This window comes from Nycticebus coucang, chromosome 8 (assembly GCF_027406575.1).
Source record: "Nycticebus coucang isolate mNycCou1 chromosome 8, mNycCou1.pri, whole genome shotgun sequence".
Classification (NCBI taxonomy): domain Eukaryota; kingdom Metazoa; phylum Chordata; class Mammalia; order Primates; family Lorisidae; genus Nycticebus; species Nycticebus coucang.
This window is the reverse complement of record NC_069787.1, coordinates 10,954,392-10,974,682: the sequence shown is the minus strand read 5'-3', so window position 1 is coordinate 10,974,682 and position 20,291 is coordinate 10,954,392. Positions and strand designations below refer to the sequence as shown.

The window sequence follows — 20,291 nt, the reverse complement described above, 5'->3', positions numbered from 1 at the left end:
ACGAGAGCCCCTGCTAGACAGACAGCATTTCCAGCTCCTGAAGCCATCCCCCCACACGCAAGCTCATCTCCTCTCCACAAAGGTAGGAAGAGTCCCAGCCATTATCATCACGTACCCATTTTACAGATGGGGGCATAGTAACCCAGAGAGGTGAAGTGTGTCCAAGACCACATGGCCCGCCAGAGCTAGGGCCAACCTCATAGCCTTCCTTGGACAGCTGCTCTACAGAGGAGCCCAAAGTCTGACCACCGTGGGACAAATTCCAGGGGCCCCATGGCAATAGCCTGGCCACCTTGGTAGCACGCAGGTGCCGCCAGGCCCTCTGCTTCCTCTCCTGAAGCCCAGCACCCCGCAGCGGCCCCCTTTAAGGAGTGCTCAGCCTTCCAGAAGAGCTCCAGTCTTAATTTTAGCTTGGAGGCCTGCCACAGTAGGCTTTAGCCAGAGGCAGGCTGAAGTTATGTGGGACAGCTGTCAGCCGGCATACTGGGTGGGGCCTATTTAGCCTGCAGGGACACAAGTCTCGGGACACCGAACTGGTCTCTCTGCCCCCAGTACTTTCAGCCCCCGCTGGCCACACTGCTCAGCTCTCCTCCTGCCCCAGCTCTGAGATGATGGCTGAAGAGCGCACAGACCTCGAGGCCCAGATCGTCAAGGACATTCACTTCAAGGAGATTGATCTGGTGAACCGAGACCCCAAGAACATTAACGAAGACATAGTCAAGGTAGGTTCTGCGGGCCTGTCCCAGCAACTCTGAGGGGGTCAGTTTTGGCCCCCTCGGTGCTCAGCAGGGGAGGATTTCTGCTGCAGGCACAATGGGTTCCCTACAAAGAGACCTTGTTTTGCTCTGTCTTCTCCAAATCTCCCCTTTAGAGAAAAAAAGGTTTATAAACTCCCAGAGGACCATTAGCATAATCAAGAGCAGAAAATTAGCCACATACACATGGTTCAAGAGTTGGTCGGGGCAGGGAAGGCAAGTCACAAAGAAAACCCCTCCTTACTGCTCTGGGGCTCTCGCCACCCACGCCTGGCCCTCATCGGCGAAGGAACAGGAACGGGTGGCCCAGTTGGGCTCTATTCCGTGCCAGGAGCCATTTCTGTGGTCTCCTCAGTAAGTGTGGGGTTAATCCCCAGAGGGCAGCTTCCAGCAGGGCTGGCAGCCCCTGGAGGTGCCCCCACTCCCTGCACTCTCCCACTGCCCAGCCTCTGTCCCCCACGGCTGGGGGACGTACCCCAGTCCTTCCCTCAGGTCCTGCTCACTCCAGGTCCAATAGCCCGGACAGGACGAAGGCCATTCAGAGGGCACCTAGGTTCCTGAAAAGAGAATGCTAAGAGTTGTCCAGCCTCCAGAGAGTCTCCCCATGGCCCCTGAGGTTGGGCCTCTTTTTGTGCCTGGTGACATTAGCAGCCCGGCTTCCTCCAGGCCCACATCTTTAATCCAACCTCCATCTGGTACCCAGAGGGATCTTTTAAAAGTGGAACTCCGGGGTGGTGCCTGTGGCTCGGTGGGTAGGGCACCAGCCCCATATACTGAGAGTGACGGGTTCAAACCGGGCCCCGGCCAAACTGCAACAAAAAATAGCCCAACATCATGGCAGGCGCCTGTAGTCCCAGCTACTCGGGAGGCTGAGGCAAGAGAATTGCCTAAACCTAGGAGTTGGAGGTTGCTGGGAGCTGTGACGCCACGGCACTCTACCGAGGGTGATAAAGTGAGACTCTGACTCTAAAAAAATTATAATAATAAAAATAAATAAATAAAATAAAAGCAGAACTCCTCAAAGCAGGGTCTCAGTCACCATCAGAGTTACTGCCAGAGCTATTAAGGGGGCAGGTGCTGGGGCCTCCTGGGTCCGGCTGAGTGTGCTGGATACAGTCCAGTAGCGATATGGTTACCCCTTGGAATTTTAAGTTTTCTAATAGCCACATTTAAAGAAGTAAAAGCAAACAGGTAAATTAATTTTCATGGTTGTTTTCATTTAACTATATGTATCTAAAATAGTATCATTTCAATATATTGATATAAAAAGAGTAATGAGCTATTGTATAGTTTTTCTTCATCTTCTAAAATCCAAGGTGTATCTTATACTTACAGTACATCTATGTTTGAGCTGTAAATTTCCATCAGAAATACTTGCTCTGTACTGTATGTAGAATGCATAAAACGTCCAGGTGAAAATCAATTCACATGCTCAAGTTGTTCCAAACATTCTCCAAAGTTTTCCAAAAATGGAATCAAGTACCAGTCTATCTTTTAACTAAAGTTGAACACACTTTATAATTCTTTAGTTGCATTAGCCACCTTTTAAGTGCCGAAGGCTCAAAGCCCTATATTAGATGGTGTGGCTAAGGGCTTGTCCTATCCTGGCTTGCCATCCTTCAATGGGACACCTGTCTCGCTGCATAAAGCCTAATCTCTCCAGGTGGCTTCCCTAAGCTAACGCAGCCTGGTCCTAACCTGCTTCTTGTGCCTGATTTGCTCCCACCAATACACACCCCTGTGCTTTTGCTAGGAATGCCCTCTTCCTCTCCTCCGCACGGCCAATGCCCCTTTCAGCCTTCAGGGCCCAGCTCAAATGGCTCCTCCTTCAGAAAGCCTTCCCTGACTCCCCCAAGCACTCAGGGGTTCCCTCCTCCGTGTCCTTCCTTACTCAGGGCGTTCTTCCATAACACCTCACACTGTGCTGTATATGGTATGTCTATAAATCACTAGCGATTGAGCTAGGACATGTGTGTATCATAGCTCAGTGTGAACACAGCCATGGGGAAATTGGGAACAAGTTCCACAAGCAATAAAGCACTAAACAAATGTAAGATATAACCAGTCGTGGCTTCTACAGCGAGATTCAATAGGAATAATCCCAGACTTGACTTTAACAGACCTGATTTGAAATCCATGCCCTTTTTCCTAAAATTGATAACACTGGACAAGGCACCTCGGCTTTCTGAGCCTCAGTTTCTACCTGTGAAATGGGGATAATATCATTTACCTCCACCAGGAAAATGAATCTCAGAGCAGAGACATACCATAGAAATACAGGGTAGAGAGTAAATGAGATGAGGGGTTTGAAAGTGTCTAACACAGTCCTGAGCAAGAGCGTAACAAATGTGAGCTGAAGAGAGGCCTTGAGGAGCTTGAAGTCTGTCGGACAAGAGAACTAAGCCAGGAGCCAGAGCCATGCTCAGGGGACCATCTGGTGGGCCCTGGTGGGCTGCAGTGGGCTGGGGAAGGGGACCCCATGGGAGAATATGGCTTCTAAAGGACACCCAGAACAGCTGAGGAGCATAGAAGGGGCTTTCAGGTGCTGCTGGGCCAGGAGGGAGCGACTCCAGGCCCCGGGCCTACATGTGACAACATGGCAGGGTGGGACAGGGCAACAGGGTGAGGCAAGCTCTCCCAGAGGCCCTGAGCCCCAGAAAAACTGCCTCCGCAGCCAAACAAGAGGACCGCAAATAATTCTCACCAGAGCAGATTGTTACTTGGCTTTTTTGGACATTCTCTAGTTGGGGAAGTTGATTTTTTCTTTCTCTTGTCTTTAGTAATTGAGAAATGGAAAAGTTTAGAGCTATAGAACAAGGATCATAAAACAGTCAGATAAATACCACAGTCCAACTCAAGTAGATGCCAGATTTGTGTCACAGTCGGTTAAGGAATGAAGGGCAGGAAGAAAGGGAGGGACACGGGCGGCCTGTCTGAACAGGGCAGCCCCCACATCACCTGGAGTTCATCATCAACCGGGGAAAAGACGAGAAAGAGGGACAGGAAGGCAGAGGGAGTGAGGGAGACAGAGAGACACAGAGAAGCAAGACGGAGGCCAACGGGAAGACTCATAGGCCCTGGCGGGGCCCATGCAGCCCCTGTCGGGACGGGCTCCCAGGGCAGGGAGTCAGGGAGCTCCTTCCACAGCTAAAATGAGTGACATGGAAAGAACACTGAGGTGGGACCCTGCCACAGAGCCTTGAGTTCTGGTCACAGTCCTGACCCTAGCTTTCTGTGTGACTCTGGAAAAAATCCCTTTCCCTCTCTGAGCCTGAATCTTTGGTATAGATAGAGGTTGAGTGGAAAAGAGGGAGACCTTGTCCCCTTTGCCACCATCTGCTCGGGTTTCACACATAAAGCCAAGGAGCATGAAGAGCAGGAGACAGGCCCATTGTGGGTAGGGCTCTGACCCCCGCAGAGGGGAGGCACCCCCTTTGGGTGCTGCCCTTCAACTTAGGCTAGAAAACAAGAGCAAAGGCAGAGCAAGACCCCTGTGCACCCCAGCCTTGTGCTCCAAGGGCAGTGTGGAAGGTCATGGAGCTTAGAGCTGAGGAGGAAGGCACACCCCGTTTCCTTTGTCACTCACCCTCCTGTCCAACATCAATGCCACTAATCATGACAGAGCACCTACAGTGTGCCATGCACTGTGCTGTCCCAGAGGACACGGTAATGAGAAGGACAGACCCACTGTGTGCAAGTCCCACCAGGCTGGGGCTGCCAAAGGTCTCGGGGCTCTCCACTGGCCAGCAGAACCTGACAACACTTCTCTCTTCAGAACCAAGTTGGGAAGGCTCAAGTCCAGCCCCATGCCTGCCTCAGGACCCAGCCCCACCCAAAAGTCCTCCCAAGTTGTTTCTGAGAGGTCTCAGGGGCTGACTCACTGACAGCCCTCGTCCTTTCTCCCAGCTCACACTCAGGTTCCCAGGCCCTGAAGCAGTAATGGTTGTGCCCGAGTGTCACACAGGTCCTCTGCTTTGGACTTCAGCTCCTATCTCCTCAGGTGCTCCAAGTTGGGGCAGGCAGACAGATGGCATCCCAGCTTCCCCAGCATACCTCTAATATGCTAGCTCCGTCTGCACCCACCTTGTCCATAAAACACGTGCCTCTTTCAGAAAAACAAATACCCTCTTGCTGATCAGCTCAGGCCAGTGAACACCCAGGGGACCAGTTCTGCCAAGGCCTGCTCCTAATTTGGGCCCATGTGGGACACCTAGTTGCACAAAATGAAACTGATTATGGTTCCTTTCCCCTTGAAAATGAATCCAACCTAACAGACAAGACCAGAGTAATGAAAATGTGCAGAATACAGTCGCAAATTAATGGCAGGTGAAGTGTCTTGGGAAGTCAGGGGAGGAAGAAGTTACTTTTATGGAGGAAAATCAGGATCCAGCTTTATGGGAAGGTGCATAATAAAAATGAGAAAAACTTATAATGTGAGATGGAGGGACAAAGCTTTCCAAGAGGAAGAAACAGAATAAAAAAGTTATGGATTTTTTTTTTTCACAACACTGGGAAGAATGTGGGATAGAGTTGCAAATGTAAGGAGCAGATGCTACCACTACCCTTCTCCTGTTCATGCAGACATTACCAATGGATCACCACACTCTTTCAGGAAGCCACACCCCATCAGTTAGTTAGACTTGGCACAACAGATGAAACCTCTTTTCTTCTTTTTCTGCAGAAGAATGACCTGTCAGATGGGATTAGTACAGAACATCCAAAAGGGAATTTGTGGGAGAAAAGGCAAAAAGGAAGGTTAAGGCTGGATCATGGAGGGTCCTCCAACCCCCCAGTCATTCCTCATTGTCAATTCCTCCCTTTTGGAAATGTCTTTCCTTCTGTCAATGACCTCTAAGAAGGACCACATCAGACTAATTCATGGTAGGGTATCATGACTTGGTGTTATGGAGACTTCTGGGTTATCAAGTTCTTAGAGTTTCTCAAAATGTGGTCCACTTTCTCGGAGAGCTTGTTAAAATGCAGATTCCCGGTTCATACCAGCAGAAGTTCTTATCTTGCTGAGCTGGTGATGTTTGAGCATGAAAATCCCACATTCAAACATGTCAGATTCTGACATATAGAAAACAAACCTGGAGTTCAGAGTTGTCACTTATCTTCCCCAAAGATTACTGTGTCATTACAAATTTCTATGTAAAAAATCATCCCAAAACTTAATGGCTTAAAGCAGTGGTTCTCAACCTTCCTAATGCCGCAACCCTTTAATACAGTTCCTCATGTTGTGGTGACCCTCCAACCATAAAATTATTTTCGTTGCTATTTCATACTTGTAATTTTGCTACTGTTATGAATCATAATGTAAATTATCTGCTATGCAGGATGGTCTTAGGCAACCCCTGTGAAAGGGTCATTTGACCCCCAAAGGGGTCGCAACCCACAGGTTGAGAACCGCTGGCTGAAAGCAACAACTATTTTATGATCTTTCATAGTTCTGTGGGTTGACAAGGCTCAGCTGGGCGATTCTACAGGTCCCTCACTGGAGGCCTTTTATGCAGCTGCACTCAGAGGCAGTCAGCTGGGGCTCTACCGAGGTGGAACATCCAAGATGGCTCACTCATATGCCTGGAGTATTGGTGGAGATAGATGGAAGGCAAGGCTCAGCAGGGATGCTGAGGTGGTTAGGACTCTATGCATGTAATTTCAGACCTCCCCATTCACATGGCCTCTCCACCAGTCTCTAGAGCAGGTACAGCAGTGAGGATGTCTAACTTCACTGGTCTCAAGAGCGGAGTATAAAAGTGGACTTCTAACATGGTGGGGTCAGGGGCCTCCAAAACAGAAGCTGCCAGGTCTTGCAAAGCTTAATTCTGGGACTGGCATAGCATTCTTGCTGCCACACTGTCATGGAGAAAGTGAATCCGAGGAAAGCCCAGACCCAAAATGGGCTGAGACCACCCAAGGGCATAGATGCTGAGAGGAGACTAGCTAACCATCTGCTGAAAGCTGGTGTACAGCCAAGCCTAGCCCTCCACCCAGGTTATTTCTACCACTCATTTCTACCCATTTCAAAATGCACAACCTTCCTGAGGGCAGAGGCTGAGTGAGCAGGCAGGCAAAGTCCAGGGCTCACAGATTCTGAGGGCGTTCCTCTGGCAGGATGCTCTCCCTTTCTTGTAGTTCTCTGTTATCTTGGTCTCTACCCAGCTTCTTTTTTCTTTTTATTTTTTTTTTTTGCAGTTTTTGGCCAGGGCTGGGTTTGAACCCACCACCTCCAGCGTATGGGGCTGGTGCCCTACTCCTTTGAGCCACAGGCGCTGCCCATCTCCCCAGCTTCTTTACATGACCTCAAATCCCTTTATGTTCTAGATCAGGTGTCCTAGATCCCCTCTTTAGAATTCTCTTGACCCCAAGCCCCTGTTGCCTGGCCATGTCCTCCCCTCATCAGAACCAGCCTGTGCTGTGTTCTGTGCTTCAGCTGCTGCTGGGGAACCTGGTCCCTGTGATGACCCTCTGGAAGGAGACTGTAGAGGGGATTCAGATGCACCGTCTGATGTCAGGGGATTCAGACGCACCGTCTGATGTCAGGGGATTCAGATGCACCGTCTGATGTCAGGGAATTCAGACGCACCCTCTGATGTCAGGGGATTCAGATGCACTGTCTGATGTCAGGGGATTCAGATGCACCGTCTGATGTCAGGGGATTCAGATGCACCATCTGATGTCAGGCCAACTCGAGCTTTGCTCTGGCAGTCCCTTACATGCCATATCAAATAACAGATACAAGATACATGGCCCAAAACTGACACCCACAAGGACCTAATACAAATCCTTGATTGTATAGAATTCCATTATTATTATAGAATAATACCAGTTATTAAAAATAAAAGTAGCAAAGCATTGCCATTTTTTTTAAATTCTTAAGACACAATTTTAATTTATTTAATTTATTTTTTATTGTTAAATCATAGCTGTGTACATCAGTGCAATCAAGGGGTACAATGTGCTGGTTTCATAGACAATCTGAAATATTCTCATCAAACTGTTCAATGTAGCCTTCATGGCATTTTCTTAGTTATTGTATGTAGACATTTGTATTCTGCCTTTAGTAAGTTTCGCCTGTACCCATTCTAAGATGCACCATAGGTGTGGCCCCACCTATTACCCTCCCTCCACCCTGGCCTCCCCCATCCCTTACCCTTACCCTTCCTTGGCCCTTTCCCCATAGTCTTGTGCTATAGTTGGGTTATAGCCTTCATGTGAAAGCTATAAATTAGCTTCATAGTAGGGCTGAGTACATTGGATACTTTTTCTTTCATTCCTGAGATACTTTGCTAGGAAGAATATGTTCCAGCTCCATCCATGTAAACATGAAAGAGGTAAAGTCTCCATCTTTCTTTAAGGCTGCATAATATTCCATGGTATACATGTACCACAATTTGCTAGTCCATTCGTAGATCGATGGGCACTTGGCTTCTTCTATGACTTAGCAATTATGAATTGGGCTGCAATAAAAATTCTGGTACAGATATCTTTGTTATATTGTGATTTTTGGTCTTCTGGGTATACACCTAGTAAAGGAATTATAGGATAGAATGGCAGGTCTATTTTTAGATCTCTAAGTATTCTCCAAACATCCTTCCAGAAGGGACGTATTAGTGTGCATTCCCACCAGCAGTGTAGAAGTGTGCCCTTTCCTCCACATCCACGCCAACATTTCTGGTTTGGGGATTTTATTATGTAGGCTACTCTTACTGGGGTTAGGTGATATCTCAGAGTAGTTTTGATTTGCATTTCTCTGATGATTAAGGATGATGAGCTTTTTTTCATGTGTTTGTAGATTGTGTGTCTGTCTTCTTTAGAGAAGTTTCTCTTCAAGTCCCTTGCCCACCCTGAGATGGGGACACGTGTTCTTTTCTTGTTAATACGTTTGAATTCTCTGTGGATTCTGGTTATTAGACCTTTATTGGAGGTATAACCTGCAAATATTTTCTCCCATTCTGAGGGCTGTCTGCTTGCTTTCTTACTATGTTCTTGGCTGTGCAGAAGCTTTTTAGTTTAATCAGGTCCCAGTATTTTTGATACTGCTTCAATTGCCTGGGGAGTCCTCCTCATAAAATATTCACCCAGGCCGATTCCTTCAAGAGTTTTCCCTGCACTTTCTTCAAGTATTTTTATAGTTTCATGTCTTAAGTTTAAATCTTTTATCCAGTGAAAGTCTATATTAGTTAATGGTGAAAGGTGTGGGTCCAGTTTCAACCTTCTATGGGTTGCCAGCCAGTTCACCCAGCACCATTTGTTAAATAGGGAATCTTTTCCCCACTGAATGTTTTTAATTGGCTTGTCAAAGATCAGATAATGGTAAGTAGCTGGATTCATCTCTTGGTTCTCTATTCTGTTCCAGACATCTACTTCTCTGCTTTTGTGCCAGTACCATGCTGTTTTGATCACTATGGATTTATAGTACAGTCTCAGGTCTGGTAGCGTGATTCCTCCTGCTGTGTTTTTATTGCTGAGTAATGTTTTGGCTATTCGAGGTTTTTTCTGATTCCATATAAAATGAAGTATTATTTTTTCAAGATCTTTAAAATATGACAATGGAACTTTAATAGGAATTGCATTAAAATTATATATTGCTTTGGGCAGTGTGGACATTTTAACAATGTTGATTCTTCCCAGCCATGAGCACGGTATGTTTTCCCATTTGTTAACATCTTCAGCTATTTCTTTTCTTAAAGTTTCATCATTCTCTTTGTAGAGATCTTTCATGTCCTTTGTTAGGTATACTCCCAAATATTTCCATTATTGGAAATATTCCAATATTTCCATTATTGGAAATATTCCAATATTTCCATTATTGGAAATATTCCAATATTTCCAATATTTCCAAATATTGTCATTTTTAAACTATTTTTGCAGCTGTCACTTCATTTTGGTTTCTTATTTTATGGGCTAATGCTTTTCAAACTATCTCAGTAAAAGGCCAGTTGTATTACTATTCTGCCAATCTGTTGTACACCAATACTGTTGTAAAACACAATAAAAATGAATCACTAGAGGAATGAAATGAAAAACAGGCATGCAAATCAAGGCTTCAATTTTTATTATTAGATTCAATAGTCAAAAAACAACTGCATCGAATTGCTACGAATGTCTCTAAGTGCTCACTGTCAATTTCTATAATTTCCTCATTGGGTTAGGGATGGCGGTTTGCTGACTATGGACTGCCCTTTAGGTAGCAAGGCAACACTTAGTAAACTGGGGCCCAGCAAAGCCAAGCCACTCGCTCTGGTCCTCTGACTCCAAAGCTAACTCCATGTCAGTAGGGATCCTTCCCAATCCTCTCTGTGTAGAGTTGAGGAAAAACAATCCAAAGCCTGGAGAAGGAAAGCCCCAAGCCCCAAGTCACACAGTAATTCAGTGGCCAATTTGAGACTGGAACTGTTTGCCTACCCGCTGCTAGAGCTATTTCCCCACCCACAGACATCCTATCTGAACTGTCCAGGGTCTGGATGTCCAAGGACTGAGTCATGGAGGACTTAGGGAGGTATTTCTGACAGGGGGTGGCCACTGGCCTCCCTGCATCCTCAGGCAATGGCTGGCTCTGCTGTCGCCGTCTCAGACACTGCGGGGGCTGTGCTGGCTGGTTCCGATTAATCAACTGGCTCTCTTACTGTTCCAAAAATAAATACGCCAGAAAATGGGCACTACCAAATGAGCCACTGTCATCGTTCCCTCCTCTCCGCCCTCCAGCCCCTTTCTCCAGCAGCACACAGCACCCTGAGGCTCAGCCGGTGGGAACGGCCCCCAGCCCATCACCCTGCAAGAAAGAGTCATGTCTCCCCCACTTCTAGAAACAAATTAAGAAATGAAGTCATTGTGCACTTCTGATGTGCTGCACAGCTGCCTAGAGACGCTGCCTAGAGGCTCCTGAGTTGGCTTTTATAAATATCTCCCCAAACCAGCACACTCTCTTAATGCTCAAATCCGAGTTAGGGGGACAGCTGCCTCCACCCAGCCTTACCCAGCCTTCTGATAGCAGGTTTTCCAACGCACAGAAAACAGAGAAGTCACCCCACACACAGCACCTGAAGAATATTCCAGAAATAATTCAATCAGCACCAATGGCTTCTGCAGAAAAGTAATAATAATAATAACAATTAAAAAACATAATAGAGAAAGTATTGAGGCTGGGACTATTACAATAAGCGAAATTGAGGGGAAGGAGAACTCCATTTATCTCATCAGCGTAGACTGAGACCCATGTGCACATATTTATAACTAGGTGGGCTGGGGGATGAGCTGGGGTGCCCACAGAATTTCTGAGATATGTTTTCATAGGAATTTCAGAGCATATAAACAAATAATCGCCCTACCACATGCCAGGTATTGGGCTAAGCACTGCCCAAGAGCTGGTGCGCCTCGCACAACGTGAGCGCTCAGTGAAGATTTGTTTGGATGGTGATGGACGGCAGGAGGGCAGCTGGGTAGGTGACTTCCGGGTAGATGAATGTGTGGGTAGGTGGCTGGGTGGTGGGCTATGGATGGCTAGATGGATAAATGCAAGAAAAATTGGCCCTGTTCCTCACAGCAGCCCCATTTTACACATGAGTAAATGAAGCTCAGAGGGCTTCCCAAAGATTTGTGGAAGTCGCCCCTCTGGTCAGCAACTGCCCTTGTATGCAAACCCATCTTGGGACTCTAGCTTCTGTTAAAGAAAGCACTCCGTAAAAGTTACCAATGACAGCTAGCAATTATTAGCCAGGTACTATGTGCCAGATGCTGTTTTGAGTATTTACATCTTAATTTATTTAATTCTTAGACAACCTAGGAGGTTTAAGTAAATTAAGGAGACAAAGCTAGGAAAACGAGGCACAGAAAAGGTACATGACTTGGTCAAGTTCAGCCTGCCAATAAGGAGTCATGGACTCAAACCTCAGTGGTGTGACTTCAGAGCCAAGGCTGTCCTCCCCTCTGTGGCCTCGGAGAGGATAAGCACAAATAGTCAAAGAATGAAGGAATATTTAGGATAAATGGACAAAGCAGTGGGGCTGCCACAGAGCTGGAGAAGTCGCTGGCTCTCAGAGCTGGCTGGGTGACCATGACCCTCCCCTGGGGCAAGTCTCTGGCTGACAAGGGCCAGACCTGGGAGGGGATAGCCACAGCACAGCCAGCGTCCATTGCAGGGTCTGACCCAGCTGGGGCAGCAGGGGGAGCACTGGATCCGAGTCAGGACGCCTGGATTCAGCCTGGACCCTGTGAGGGTCCCAGTCAGGGTCACCACTCACCTGCAGGTGAGGAGGTCAGACTGGGTGACCTTGAGTGGGAAGACCTGGTCCTAAGGAACAGCTGCAGGAGAGGCAGGGGAGGCCCTGAGCAGGAGAGGGAAGAAGGGAGAGGGCCTGCTGGGACAAAGGCAGAGAGGCCACCCTCTGCCCAAACACTGCCCTGTGCCGGCAAAAGCTCCTGAGGCCACAGAGTGTCTCTAGAAGCCAGGCTGTGAGCCAGGAGGCATAGGCTGGACATCGGCCCTGATGGGGGTGGGCAGACCACAGAGGTCAGGACACCTCAATTGGCCCCACCCAGGTCCGGGGCTCACTGAAACCTCCAAAGGGAAAGCAACCCACCAAAGTGTGATCTTGAATGTTAGAAAAATGCAAGCTTGGACCTCATCTGCTTTCTTTTTTTCTATTAATTTTCTGTGATGTGGCTATGTTTTTCGTAATGAGAAGTAATTTTAGTAATAACTACACACATCGAGGAAGGGAACTCCTCCCCACAACTGAAGTGGGAAAAGGCCTGGGAGAGCGACGTTTGGGTTCTGGTCCCTGGGGCCCCCACATGCCCCTCCTGTTGGTCCGACTAGGCTGTGCTTTCTCATTCAATCACCTTTCATTTAAATGGCCCAGGAGCACTGCTAGAAAGAAGGGGTTAGGCCCTCCTGGTAATGATCCCGGGGAGACCCGTCCTGGAGCCTGGACGTCTGCTCAGTGCTTTTCGGTTGTCCGGTGGACTTTCTGGCCTTCCTTCCTTTCATTCCCACAGACTCCCTGGAGGATGGTCATTGCTTCCATTTCACAGACAGAGCTCAGACTCAGTGACGCGAGGGGACACTGCCTGTGAGCAGGCAGCTATGGCAATGCTAACTGCACGGCAGGGACTCAGGGAAGGTTAGGTAAGGGACGGGGCCACGGATTATTCCCACTCCCCGAATGGGGCTTCAGTCACCTGATCGGTGGGATGTGTGAACCAGAGTCACCAGGCAGCAAAGGAGGTAGGAGTGACTCGGGTGGGAAGCGGGAGAGGAAGGGCTGAGGTCCCTGCAGGACTAGGGTAAGATCTGGCTTCCTCCAGGAGGTTCTGTGGGGCTGCTTGGCCACACTCAAGACACCAGGCAGCCTTGCTGGCCGGGGAACTTCATCCCAGGGACTACACGGACCTCACTTTACCACGTGCCACACGAGCTGCCCGACCTGTGCACCTCTCTCCATCTCACCACCATCACCGTGGACCAGGCGCCATCCACAACGGCTCCCCGCTGGTCCCACACTGTCCTCACTTCCAGCCCGGCCACCACCCCACCTGCAACAGCCAGAACAAGCTGCTCAAAACCCAGCTCTCACTGAGCCGCTCCGTGCAAGAGTGTCTGAGGGCAAATGGCACTGGAGCTGGTCAGCCTCCCCTTTCCAGCCTCACCCTGGGCACTCCGGGTGCACACTCAGCCTTCCAGAAGCACCTGTGTGTCCCTCAGACCATGCCATCCCTCCCACCAGTTCTTGGCAGTCACTGCTTCTGCCCTGGTGGCTTTCCTGGCCCACAACCCAACCCTCCACTGGCTGCTTTCAGGTATCAGCTGAGCTAGATGTCTCTTCTCCAAGGAAGTTTCTGTAATCCCAGGTCTCTACTTTCTGGGGTACAGGGGTGCACACAGCCCTCGTTCTCACCTTCACTGACACTTTCAGTGTAGCAGGAGCACCTGCCATCCACCCCGTGAGGGTAGAGCCTGTGCTGTCCACTGTCGTACCCACAGGTGCCCAGTAAGTCTCCACAAGATGGATATAATTGTCCAGCACCCCGAGGATCAGAAAAAGAGCACTTAAGAGCCGTGGCTCTAGTGCTGCCTCTAACTTACTGCTGGCTTTAAGCAAATCGCTCATCTTCCTGGGCCTGTTTGTCCATCTGTAAGATGAGGGTGGGACAGGCTCACTATTATGCTGGTCAGTGCCACCCGGGAAGCAGCGGTGTTGCTGGGCAGCCTGTTAGAAACGCACAGCCTCATCCCCCCACCCCCACACCTGCGGGGTCAGAGTCCCAGGAGCCCGGTCCAGCCTCCAGGCTGTAGCAAGCCCTCCAGGAGATTCTTGGAAGTGGGTAGATGCTGTGAGTTGAGGATTCCCCATCCCGCCCCTGCAGGTGGATTTCGAAGACGTGATCGCGGAGCCCGTGGGCACCTACAGCTTCGACGGGGTGTGGAAGGTGAGCTACACCACCTTCACCGTGTCCAAGTACTGGTGTTACCGCCTGCTGTCCACGCTGCTGGGCGTCCCGCTGGCCCTGCTCTGGGGCTTCCTGTTCGCCTGTATCTCTTTCTGCCACATCTGGGCGGTGGTGCCCTGCATCAAGAGCTACCTGATCGAGATCCAATGCATCAGCCACATCTACTCGCTCTGCATCCGCACCTTCTGCAACCCGCTCTTTGCCGCCCTGGGCCAGATGTGCAGCAGCATCAAGGTCATGCTGCGAAAAGAAGTCTAAGGCGGGGTGGGGGGGCAAGGGGGCCGCAGGGCAGGGGCGTCAGGCCGCTCTGACCTCCTGCTACTGCTCATGGGGCCACCGGAGAGCTCTTTCTCTTTAGGAACTGCCTAGTTTCCCCCAAAGATGAGAGCAGACGACATGAAAAGCCAGAAAGAACAGACAGCCCAGCCGCATGAGCACAGTGGCCCTTCTCTCTGCCCCGGTCCCACCATGAGGCCCCCGTGAGCGGGTGTGAGCGAAGGTCACGGCTAAGAGGCAGCTATTGCAAATCTTTGCGTCCACTTGTACTGTAACGACATAAACCGGCACGCAGTCCCCACCCGGGGTCGACCCGTCCACACGCACCCAGGAGAGCGGCCAGTGACTATTGGCATTAGGGAGGTGGCTCCAATAAAGGGTTTCGGCTGCACTGGAGAATGTTGTGTTTTTGTGTGTGTGTGTGTTGGAAAGGTTGGTATGCATCCTGACCAGCTCCAAAAACACATTTCACTGTCCTGAGAACCAGAAACAGGAAAAGCTGGGTGCCTCTTCACTTCGTCAAATACAAGGACCGGAACAGAGTTTGTCTGTCCTGGGCATTTAACTTGTTTGGGGTATCTGTTCCCCCATGTTCCTTGGGCGATTACATCCCACTGACTTCTGCTGCCCCTGAGGGCAATGGGCCCCAACAGAGGAAAACTGCCATTGGGCTGGCAGGGGCAGGGGCAGGGACCCTCCCTGGGTACCACAGAGGGCAGGGCCTGGGTTCAAACCTCCCTGACATCAAGGCCCCAGCATGCCTGGCCCTGCCACTTGGCACGTGTACACCTTCAGCCTTAAGAGATGTGATGAGGACATGAGCTCTAATGTGTGCATGTGTGGACTGGCTATGGAAATAAAAAGCACTAGAAAAGGCGTGTGCCACCTCCTACCTCCTCCAAACACACACACATACACACGCGTGCACACACGTGTACAAAACAACCCAGGACTCTTGTGTTGGGAAAGGTTTCTCAATAGATAATGGCACATTAAAGGCTTGGCCAAGTCCTGCAGCAGAGAAACCTGGAAACCCTATTTAGACCAATACTTCCAATCCTATTTTACCTTTTCTCTCTCTCTCTCTCTCTTTTTTTTTTTTTTCATGCAACATCCATTTAAGTCTCATATAATTAAGAGTGCACAGCACTTTTGGGGTGTTCAGAAGCATCAAGTATCACTGGGCTTCCAGCCTTGCAGGGCAGAGTGATGACTGGACCACACATGGACAGGGGGCCAGGACACGGGCAGCCCTGGTTTGCGTCCTCTGCCATAATTTATGGTCATCCATAAAATGGCCTCTAATGACCATTCCAGCTCTGAAATCTTACTCATTTTGTCTTTTTCTAATATCTTATGTAAATTTCAAACACAGAACAGTTGAAAAGGTTTGCAGTGAACACCAGTTAATATATGCTTACCATCTGGGTTCTACAATGAACATTTCCCCACTCTGCTTTTTCACATCTCCACTGACCTATCCATCCCTCTCTCCACCAATCTCGTCTTTCTTTATTCATTTCCAAATACATTGCAGGTGTCAGTACATTTTACCCCTAAAAACTTCTTTCATCACTGTTTTTACAGATGAGAAAGTTTCAGCCCAGAGAGTTCAGCAGACTCGCCAAAAGGCACCCAGCACCATGTCAGTGCTACGGCTTTAGCCCACTGCCCTTCTATCCCAGAGGCTCTGTCTCCATTCTCAAGTGGACTCGGGGGGCCCAGGCTCCTCCTGCTGAGAAGGATTAAGGCCAGTGTTACTTACCTCCTCTGCAAAGGCTTCCCTTCTCAAACATCTCTTTAAATCTTTAGGACATCCATTTCAGGCTTGGAATCTCGGGTTCTGCAGAGATTTTCATGCTCTGCCTATTTGCTGGAACTGGATGTTAACTACAACTCTGACTTTCCAAGCTCATGCTTTTTCCCTAAGGGCAGACCCTGGCAGGTGCTCAGTTACCCATGAGGTTCATAGAACTGGAGATAGGACACATATTTGAGATGCAAGATAGCCGAGGAGTTCTGCTCCCTCTGGGAATCCCCTTGAGAAGCAGCACACAGGAAAGCACATTGCGGAGTCATGAGAATGGGCCCAGGGCAGGAGGACGGAGCTCCACTGCCTCCCATTCAGCCCATACAGGTCACCAGGGACGCCCAGTTACAAGGCAGGTTCTGGGCTCCAGCTCCCAAGTCTGACTCAATAGTGGGGCCCAGGAATCTATTTTAACAGAATTCATTTGTGATCTTGGGAGTGGCCCCCAAATACCCTTTCCTTCAAGGTAACAGTCTGGAAACCTATTATCTACAGAATTAGAGCACAGTATATAGTGGGTTTAAGCACATTATATGAAATCCCGGGAATTTTAATGCATCTTCCCACAGAGCTCTGAAAAATGAATGCAGCTGTGAATACAGAGGATGGGACCAGGTCCCTTTCTTGCCCCCATCATAGTTCACGTGCCTTCATAATCAAGCAAATAACTCTGAAGCCCGGCAGGGCAAGGGAGCTCTGAAAACCACCAGGTACGGTCCCTGTTCCTGGAAGGGAGAGTGAGGGCAAAGCAATGCATGGAAAGACGTGTTTATTAAGTGCACCTTGTATCAAGCAGCCCACGAAGAAACAGCTCGTGGTTGGCCACATCATTCACCAAGTGGCACAGTACATAGAGGGCATCACAGAGAGTCACCGCTGTAGAACAAAATCAAGGGGATCACATTTTGTGTTAAGCGGTGTTTTGTTGCCATTGAATACAAACCAGGTAAAGCCCGTTAAAACCAGGCTCTTCGTAACAGCCTGCACCATCCTCTTTCCTGACGTGGCAACACACAGACTCATTCCTAAAGGAGACAAAAGTATGTGGCAACTTTGGGGGGAGGGAGCCTAAAGAAATAAGGCTCTGAGTCTACAGTCACGTTTGGTGATCAGAACAATGAAATATTCCAGAAGAACCGCCTGCCTGCGCTAACTTATTGGCACCTCCAGCCATGTGTATGTGTATGGCGCTGTCGGGCAAGGTGGTAGCAACCTCAGCTGCGGGGTCTGGGGGAGGAGGCCAGAAGCCACAGAGCTCTGGGTAGTGTTTTGAGCCCTGCACGCCTTCTTACAAGTTTGCACTGGGGACACTCGAAGTGGTGTGCGCCCACTTAATGGTCACAATGTGAGGGTAGGTGGCGCACCATCTGGGGGCAGAACACAACTACCACAGGGACTACACCCAACAAACGCAAACGTTGTAATCTAATTCTTTGTACCCTCAAATTAACCTGAAATTTTTTTTTGAAAAAGTCTAAAGTGAAGATACTACCAGGACAGAGATGGAGAGGTAAGGGGCATAGATATCCAGAGGTGCCGTTGAAATCAAATGTCATTTGCCATAAAACACAGACTCCTGGGCCATAATAAGACCCAAAGTACCAGCCCAAGCTTTCACATGAAAAGAATGATAGATGTGGCCCAGTTAGTTTGGATGGCTCAAGGGCCTCACAACTGCAGCGTTCCCAGGAAGGCTATGTCCCTGGCCAGAAAACCTAACATGAGTTCTGTCCCTCCGTCCCTACTGGCCTCTGTTGGCTTCCCTTAGAAGTTGCTAGGATGGCAACTTCTCTGAGAACAGCAGAGACCTGGGCATCTCTGGTTGGTGAGTAGAGCCCATCACCCCTGCATTTGTACCCAGAGGGCCCTGGTGGTCCAGTACATGAGCACAAAGATCCCAAACCAGCATCCTCGTAGCTTCCCAGAGAGCAAGGACTGGCTGGTGTTGACACGGTAAGTGCACGTCCCACCAAGGCTGTGTAAAGCAGTGTTTTACAAACTTTCTATCTGATGTCACTCTTAAATCTATGGTTAAGTTTCCATGGCACACTTAAATGATGTCGATCCCCTAAAAAAAAAGAATATGCACTTATTGTGATTTGAACTTATTTCAAAAATAATTTAATTAATTATCTTTACAATTTTTCATAGCACACCTAAGAACCTCTTACAGCACACCAGTGTGGACTGCTGTGGCACACTGGTTGAAAATCACTGATGTAGAGTATCTGAATCCAAAGATGTGACATTGTCTTCTTTGTTAACATTGTTAACACTGAAGACCTTGTACTAAATTCAGTGCACATCTCTTTCTCCCAGAACATCCAGACCACGCTAGCTCATTCGTGCACGCGCAAGTCCACCTGTGTGCACGCGTGTGCCTGTGTGTGTGCACCTGTGCGCCTGTGTGTGTGCGTGTGTACCCGTGCACTCATGCACATGCATGAGAAGGAAGAAAGCATGTTCTAAAGACAGCTAGTGGACCTGTGGATTTTGAGAAATGCTCTTGCTATATCTCAGAAAGTCCAAAAATGTGTCCGGAAATTTAAAAGGTGCCCCAGAGTGGCCAGTCCCTGACAAAAAAACCTCTGATCAACAGTGTCCTAGATTTAATGACTAAAGGTATTTCTTAGACAGTTCTGTCCTACCCTCAAGGCTGTTTACCAGGAAAAACCTTCAAGCCCCGTGGTGAATCGCTATGCTAAATAAAACCTAGATAAAACCTTGGCGTCTCCAGCTCCTAGATTATCATTGGTGCCTTCACTAAAGCAAGACGGGGATAGCACCCCTGCTGTTACTTTTGTCCAAAATGGAAATACTGTCTCTTGTGGGAAAGCGAAGTAAGAAAACCATAGAATCCCTCTGACGTGGTGAGTCAGAAACAAACAACAGCCCTGGGCGGTAAGAGAGTCCAAGGAATTCATCCGTCAAGCTGGCTTTCTCAGAATTCACCCACTGAACTTTTTTAAAGTGTACAATTCAGAGTTTCTTTGTATTCTCAAAAGCGTGCACCATCACCACTAAATCCAGAACATTTTCATCATTCAAAAAAGAAACCCCATGTTGTCAGTAGTCATAACTCATTTCCAACAGCTCCCAGATCCTGGTAAATACTAACTACATTCTGTCCCTAAAGATGTGTCTATTCTGGACATTTCATATAAATGGAATCGGACCACATGTGGCCTTTTCCATCCGGCTCCCTTAGCTTAGCATGATGTCTTCAAGGTTCATCCACGTTGTAACACATGTTAGTTCCTCATGTTGTTATAGCTGAACGATGTTGCATGTTATGGTTGTAACACATTTTGTTTTCCATTCATCAGTTGATAGACATTTGGGTTGTTTCCACTTTGGGGCTATTATAAGTAATAGTGCTATGACCATCATGTACGTGTTTTTGTGTATGTGTATATTGTCATGATCTTGGGTAAATACTCAGGAGTGGCATTTCTGGGTCATATGGCAATCCATATTGAACATTTTGAGGAACTGTCAAACTGTTTTCCAAAAGGCTGTACCATTTACTTCCCACCAGCAATTCCCATCAACACTTGTTACTGCCTACCTTTTTTTATTGTAGCCATCCTACTGGGAATAAAGTGGAATTTCATTGTGATTGTAATTTGCATTTCCTAGTGAATTATAATGTTAAGCATCTTTTCATGTGCTAACTTGCCATTTGTATACCTTCTTCAAAAACATGTCTATTTAAATCTTTAGCCCATTTTTAATTGGTTTATTTTTCTTTTTATTGTCATAAGAGTTATTTATATATCCTGAATACAAATCTCTTTTTAGATACATAATTTACAAACTTCTTTTCTCCTTCAGTGGGTTGCCTTTCCATTTTCCTGATAGTAGCTTTTGAGTCACTATAGCTTTAGATTTTGATTAAGTCGAATTTATGTATTTTTCCTTTGGTTGTGTCTGTGATGTCATCTAAGAAATCACTCCCTACCTTAAGGTTACAAAGACTTATGACTATGTTTCTTCTA

At 48.1% G+C, this 20,291-nt stretch overlaps 1 protein-coding gene across 1 annotated transcript; it reads left to right on the top strand.

Annotated features, from left to right (window-relative positions):
- The first annotated feature begins 518 nt into the window (after positions 1-518).
- On the top strand, positions 519-14,873 carry CAV3 (caveolin 3). Its single transcript, XM_053599346.1, has 2 exons — positions 519-722; positions 14,124-14,873. Exons 1-2 carry the CDS (start codon positions 609-611, stop codon positions 14,463-14,465), a joined length of 456 nt encoding a protein of 151 aa, XP_053455321.1. The 5' UTR covers positions 519-608; the 3' UTR covers positions 14,466-14,873.
- Positions 14,874-20,291: the final 5,418 nt, after the last annotated feature.